Genomic DNA, 7,096 nt, shown 5'->3' with positions numbered 1-7,096 from the left:
AGCAAGGAGGACCTAGAGATAGCTTTAAATAAAATGGAAGCGGTCCTGACAGATCAGTACTGTATGAAAACAAATAAAGGTAAAACTAAAATACTGGTATGCAAGGGAAGAAAAAGTAAGGAAAGACCGAATATAAAGATAGGAGACGAAAAATTAGAAGAAGTGGCTGATTTTAGATACCTAAGAAGTCAGATAAGTCAGGATAGAAGGAGTAGTAGGAATATAAAGCAGAGGATAGCGCAGGGTTGTGTTGCCTTTAATAAAAAGAAGTCACTTTTATGCTCGCGAACGGTTAATTTAGAAATTCGAAAAAGGTTGTTAAAAGTATATGTTTGGAGCACGGCATTGTACGGGTGCGAAACATGGACAGTGGGCGCGGCGGAAAAAAAAGGTTAGAAGCGTTTGAAATGTGGTGTTATAGGCGAATGATGAGGATATCGTGGGTAGAAAGGGTTAGAAATGAAGAAGTATTGGAAAGAATAGGAGAACAGAGGACTCTATGGAAGTCAATAAAACATAAGCGAGATAGGTTGGTAGGACACCTTCTCAGGCATGAAGGTCTAGTCAGAGACATATTAGAGGCAGAAACAGGAGTTAGGAGGGGTAGAGGTAGACCTAGATTAGATTACTGTTCGCAAATAGTTAAGGATGTGGGCTGTTCTAGTTTTAGGGAAATGCGAAGTTTAGCTCAGGATAGGAAAGAGTGGAGGTACGTGTCCAACCAGTCTTAGGACTGACGACCTTATGATGATGATATATATAACTCTTACCTTGGCCATATTTATTATTAATTTGATTCTATAATTCATTCTAATTCAAGCAAGTACATTCAAACAGTACAAGAGACGTTAACACCTCATTGACCGCAATTCAAGATTACTACGAATAGTACGTTACCCACAAATACCAAATGCTTCGTTGCCAATAATTTGAGGTGGCAGCGAGTCTATTATATCCCTAATGTAGAATAGACATATGATGAGGTGACTTCATATCTCCTGTTTCGCTAGAGCAAATACGAAAAAACGACGACAGCGCCAACGATATATGACTGAACTAAGAGGACAAGGTTGTAGAAACCAAAAGCAACTTTGTCGCCGGATGTTACTTATCTATTTTCGAGGTGTCAACGTACCCTTTATTCGTATATATATAATTCCTCTAACAACTTTTTNGACCTCCGTTACATTGGCAGGCGCTCAAGCCTCCACTATACCAACTTTGTATACACCTAAATTTAAATCATATTTATCACTATGGGACCGTCGGTATTGCAGGTTTCATTAGAGGGGAAACACTTTTCTAAAATATTTTATTTTTTAAAATCAGGTAGCTCTTACCTCCTTATATTTATTAGACTGAGCGTACGTTGAAACCTCTCGCGCTGTTGCCATTTACTCAGTTCATACACTTGTTAAATAAAATAGTTTTAATGTTTGATTTGGGATAAATACCTAATGTTACTTAACAATTGCTTATTCTTCATTAAGGAGAATGCCATTGTTTGATGGTTTTAATTTTAATAAATAAACAACAGTTAAGGTTAAAAGTATAATAACGTAAAAAAACTAGACATCGGGTGAATCATTACTCTATAGCAACTTTAAAACGAACTTACAACTTTTTTTATAAATGAACACGAATCTCTATTGAACATTATTTTATTGCAACCATGACTACTTCTGCGACTGTTGAAGCTTTCTCAAATGCTGAAGCTTTGCTTTTACCACCACTGGCTTCCTATCAATGCAATTCTTGTTTAAAAATTTTCTTATTTCTTCCGTTGAAGGGTATGAGCCCTTAATCAAGTATTTTTGAAAGGTTTTCTTTAACAGGGAGACTTCATTTGGAGACCATTCTGAAGAGATAACAAATGTAAATAATCTAAAATACTCTTAACTGATAGTAAACTTACTTTCACTCTTTCTCTTTTTCCTGCCTTCAAAATATTCTTCAGCCTTTTCCTGTCCAATATTCTTCATTTCCTCTATTTTGGTCTTGGATCTGTCATCTATGTTTGAGTCAGTGTATTTTTCTCTGTATTTCGGCTGTTCCTTTCCCCGTATAAATGTCATTCGTTTCCTCTTCTTTTCATTCATTTCTGGTACCTCCTTTCCATCTTCCGTTTCTTGGTCGCTATCTTCTTTTTCGTTATTCTCCTCAATTTCCTCAGTTACAAGTCCATCGTCGTGGTGATTTGCTAAAGATTTCATATCGTTTTCTTCGGCATATTTACAATCGATCTCAATCTCTGATAAGGATTTTCCTCTATGGTCTATTGGCACTCCATTTTCAATCATCAACAAAAGCTTTGACACCTTTGCTGTCTGATAGACATCAACTGGAAGCCTTAAAAGTGAGAATAAAGTAGATGAAGCAATAAAAATGCAAAAGCCTTACTCATAAAATTCTTCATGGGTTTTAACTGTGTGACCCATCAAGTTAAAAAACTGTTTAATATCATCTTTGGACAGGCTTAATATTTGCATGACGGTGGCAATTTGTTTTCTCAAACGATTACTTGTTATAGCTACAGGGTTCTCTAATGGAATTTTTCTAGTTAGGTTTCGAATTGCTAGGTCTCCTTTGCCCCATATGACTTTATGTCCTGGTATTGAAAAGAGGTAGTCGTTATCTTCACAAATATATTTATGTCTGTGTCTTAAAAGCACTTGTATGAATTCATCGAGGTCTTGAGGTATCAGAACTACGACTGCCCGAGATCCTTTACCGCTATTAAGGACCCTTCGGTACTGTGTTGCCAAAATTTTCTCTGTTGCTGAAAGTGCGTCTTCAAAATCATTGAATTTGCTTTTTTTCTCATTTTTGTAATCTGATATTTTCATGTACTGCACATCACCTATTCTTCTTCTATTGAAAATTATGAGTAATGATAGAACGCATTCGACAAGCGTTTTATAGTCACTTTCTGTATCTATTTCCTTTACGAAGGCTACAACAGCGTTTCTAGCTATTTCGAAAGCTTTTTCCCTAAAAAGCTTGATATCCGACACCAAGGGAATCAACAAAGGCTTGTTCCAACATTTTTCGTGTAAATCCTTATTTGCCAAAGAAGCCATTTCAGTATTCCATCTGGAAACTATTAGCTGCTTCATATTCTTAACTGCCTTCAAAGTGACTGCTTTGTCACTGTTCGTCTTCGATCTGAATCCTGTAGTATCTTTCATAATTAAATAATACAGTTCATCACAAAGCAACTTCAAGTTGCCTCCAAAGTGCATTGCTAAGCTAGGAGCAGCGAAGCCCTTTTTTAGGGGATCGAAGCCTGATAATTTTCTTGCTGCTGTTACAATAGTGTCAAAATGGACGGGACGGAGTAAGTGCTGCATATCGATTTTTGGATCATTCATAAGTTTGCGGCATTCTATTAATAACCTCCCGAACTCCCTCATCTTATTGCTGCACGTATAGCTGCTTTTTTCCTTTCGGTGTTTTCTCAAATACGAATTTCCGAAGTATGTTATTAACAAATCTTTTTTTGCAACAAACGCAATATCATCACCCCTCATCATGTCAAATACCTTTTCCTTAACTTCTAAACGGGATACAACATTTGTTGGATCCAGACTACATGCAGTTAATGTTTGTGATTTTGAGACGGCTCCCGATGCACCCGATTTGCATGTTTTAGAGGTACATAGTTTTAAATGTCTACTTAAGTAAGATTTTTTGTACAAACCTTTGCAATGTATGCATGGATAATAAAGAGATTTTTGGTTTTCGGTGTCAATATTTTTGTTAAAGTTTCTGCGTGCGGGAATACCATCGCCATCAAGATATTGTTCGAACTGAGTTTCTTTTCTTAATGCTTCTACTGCCTTTTTCCTAGCTTTACTCTTTAGAGGCTCCAACAAAATTGCCTTCACCTCTTTTTCGCCAGCGTGTCGTCTCATCAAATGACGCATAAAGTTTTTAGAAACACTGTCCTCTGCGCAAAAAACACATCTTACTAAACGGGTTTTCAAGAGTTTTGCTTCTCTCATATAACCAGCTTTAGAAGAAATCCCTCGCGGTTCTTCTGGCTCTCTGATTTGAACGTTTTGCAAAATATTGATTTGAGGTTTTTGTTCTATTTCAAGTTTAACTTGGTCACAACTGTTCGTTCTTAATATTCTTTCGTTGTTTTGATCGATATCTTTTTCATTTTCATCATCGCTTTCACTCTCGCTTGAAGTTAATTCGTCGCTGTCAATTTGAAAGTCCTTATCGTTAAAATCATCGTATGAACTTAACGAAGCGTCCGACGGATCTACCCCTACATCTGCCTCTATCTGTAAAGCAATAACTGCATCATTCAACATATAGTCAGGTAATGCTAAGTTAGGTTAAATTTAGATTGGGTTCGGTTAGAATTGGCAAGGTTCGGTTTGGTCTGGTCTAGTTAGGTTTCAATATTTGGTTAGGCTTGATGAGGTTAGAGTCGGTTATGTTGGACAAGGTTCGGTTAGGTTGGGTTTAGTTAGGTTTAGTAAGGTTTGATTAAGTGGGTATCGGTGTGACGAGTTTTGTTAAGGTTTGTTAAGGTAGTGGTTAAGTTTGGTAACAGTTACCTGTTACAGACATGAGCAATTGCTGGGAAAGGCAATTAGCTCCACAATCCTCCCAGATCTAATCTGCTGTGCCAGGTCGGCACGTGAAGTGCAGACAGATGAAGGGTAACTGGTTCCCACCAATAGGTAACCTTATTGTAGGTGGATGAAAATAGGGACAATGAAAAACGTATGTGAATGAGCTAGGATGCAGTAAATTAGGGCTGCAACCCAAGGATAGAGTAGCGATGTAAGTTTAAAGTGGCGGGATGAGGGATAGTCAGTAAGTCTTATGTTTTTTGATAGTTGATCTGGGTTGAGATTGAGAATTATGAACTAGTTTTATGTGTTATTTTTTGCTGCTAACTTTGTGGAAGTAGGTTAAACTTGTCAAATTATTTCAACTATATTTCGTTGACCTCATCAGGATTGGCAGACGGGTTTTTCCCTAAACTGTTCGCTGATAAGATGACGTGCAACGATGGCAGGCAGGCTGGTGTCCCTATACTGTCCGCTGCACGCCGAATCGAAGAATCGCTAACCAGTCTTAAGGGTAATATTTTACTAATTTTAGAAGGTTAGGTTAGGTTAGGTTAGGTTTGGTTAAATTTTTCAAGGTATTCTTTTATAACAATGGCCCAATCAGCGTTGGCAGGCGGGTTTTTCCTTAAACTGCTCGCTGATGGGATGACGTGCAGCGTTGGCAGGCGGGCTGGTATCCTTATACTGTCTGCTGCACGCCGAATTCAATCTCGAGATCCTTACCATAGATAAATCCTTACTGTACCAGTTCTCCCTTCCGACAGTCTCCCAAACTGAAAAGGTATTGCGGTTGCCTGACGGGCGGGGCGAGACCCTTATACTGTCGGTAACTGAAACTTTATAACGACACTTCGATGCGATTTTGCTGCTTTGTTTTTATGTTTTGTTATGTTTTTTGCTTGTTTTGTGTTGCTGCTTTTTTATTTTTTCATCTGCTTTGAGGTGCGCTGGAAGTACACTGGACACTCCGTCCAATGTAGTTGAGGACATATCGTTTTTTTCTTTTTTGTTGGACTGGTGTTTTTGCTTATGCTTTTTGATAATCGTGACGCATACTTAGTCGGCGATTTCGCATTGGGTCTACCAGGGAAGGTAGTAGGGTGGTTTTTAGTGGGTGCGAGTCCTACACTCCCGGTCAGCCTTGTGCGACCGGAGTGCATAACGCTTTTTCCCCTCCCTAGTTGTCAAAAAAAGGTGAAGTTGGGTAATGTTAAGTTTCGTAAGGTTTGACTTGGTTTCAGTAGGTTTTGTTAGTTTTGTTCAGATAGAGTAAGGTATGGTTAGGTACTAAAGGTTTGGTTTGGTTTGGAAAGATTTGGTTTAGTAAGGTGCGATTTGGTTTCGTTTCCCTAGATTTGTTTAAGTTTGTTTAGGCAAAGTAAGGTGGTTTGGTTATGTTAGGCTAGGTACTAAAAATTTGGTTAGGTTTTGTTAGATTCGGTAAGGTTTTGTTTGGTGAGGTAATGATTAATTAAGTTGGTTACGGTGTGAGATGGCTTGGTTGGGTCGGGTTTGTTTAGGTTTTGTTAAGTGTGGCTAGGATTTGTTAGGTTTTGATTATATAAGATTGAATTAGATTTTATTTGGCTTGGTAATATTAGGATGAATTGAGTGTCATTTTTTTAAAAAATGCAACTGGTTCACCATTTTACACGTTAACTTTTGATACTTTCCTATTGCTGCATTATTTCAAAAGGTTACCTGTGGGTTTCCCAGTGGCTTTACTTGATGGAACTCTGCTTGTCCGTCACTGGTTATCGGAAAATCCATTTCAGTGAACTCAAAACCTCTATTGCAGAACCACTGTTGAGATCTTTTTTGAGAAACCGTACAACATTTATACTGAAATTTAATCAGGAATTGGATAAAGTTATTATGATATAAAATAACATCTACAATATTGTCTAAACAGTTTTTCTTAATTTTGAGAAATTTACACATTTTTCCGAATTTTTCAGGACGGTGCAAAATAAAAGGATGAAATTGTAAATGGTGCAAAGTGTATATTTGACTATTTTCTAATTATCAAAAAATTATTATTCCATTATAATATTAAATAAAGAGATACTTACGTATGATTGTGGAAAACACCTTCTATACATTTCAGCGCCTATCACATGTATTAAATAAAATATCCACTGTTCGACGAGAACACCGAACTAAACGCAACGAGACTGAGAAAAGTACTTAATTACACTGTTGCCAAACATAGGAGGCAATAGAATGGTGCTTTTACGTACAATAAATGTAAAAATATAGTGGAGGTCTTAACATGCGGTGTACAAAACCACGTAGAAGGACCGGTCCTATCGCGGCAAACCTCTGAACTAATTGCTTATATGTTTTGATAAGCGCCGATCGTTCTGACCTCCACTAGAAAACATAGACGGTGAGAGCTATTGTCCGATATAGTACCATCCTTTTTTATTTTATTGGATACCTTACGACCTCCGAAATCGGAGGTAGCAGCGGTATATATGAGGTAGCAACGAATGCATTTTATA

The 7,096-nt window shown here is 37.5% G+C and overlaps 1 protein-coding gene across 1 annotated transcript; it reads right to left on the bottom strand.

The window, feature by feature from the left end:
* Nucleotides 1-1,281: 1,281 nt before the first annotated feature.
* Nucleotides 1,282-7,096, bottom strand: LOC112904510. The gene is made up of 4 exons (XM_025974643.1): nucleotides 6,294-7,096; nucleotides 2,401-4,292; nucleotides 1,916-2,349; nucleotides 1,282-1,858 (listed from the first exon to the last, which is right to left on the bottom strand). The coding sequence occupies exons 1-4, from the start codon at nucleotides 6,531-6,533 to the stop codon at nucleotides 1,677-1,679; spliced, it is 2,748 nt and encodes a 915-aa protein (XP_025830428.1). The 5' UTR covers nucleotides 6,534-7,096; the 3' UTR covers nucleotides 1,282-1,676.

The sequence above is a fragment of the Agrilus planipennis genome, unplaced genomic scaffold (assembly GCF_000699045.2).
Source record: "Agrilus planipennis isolate EAB-ADULT unplaced genomic scaffold, Apla_2.0 scaffold217, whole genome shotgun sequence".
Classification (NCBI taxonomy): Eukaryota; Metazoa; Arthropoda; class Insecta; order Coleoptera; family Buprestidae; genus Agrilus; species Agrilus planipennis.
The sequence above is the reverse complement of the archived record's forward strand: the minus strand, read 5'-3'. Positions and strand labels throughout refer to the sequence as shown.

Excerpts from the sequence above, each read along its gene's own strand:
- LOC112904510 (XM_025974643.1), bottom strand. The coding sequence starts at position 6,533 with ATGTGTAAATTTCTCAAAATTAAGAAAAACTGTTTAGACAATATTGTA. Across the intron at positions 2,350-2,400 it reads ACCCATGAAGAATTTTATGA|GCTTCCAGTTGATGTCTATC; the intron begins GTAAGGCTTTTG and ends CTCACTTTTAAG. Across the intron at positions 1,859-1,915 it reads GAAAAAGAGAAAGAGTGAAA|AATGGTCTCCAAATGAAGTC; the intron begins GTAAGTTTACTA and ends TTATCTCTTCAG.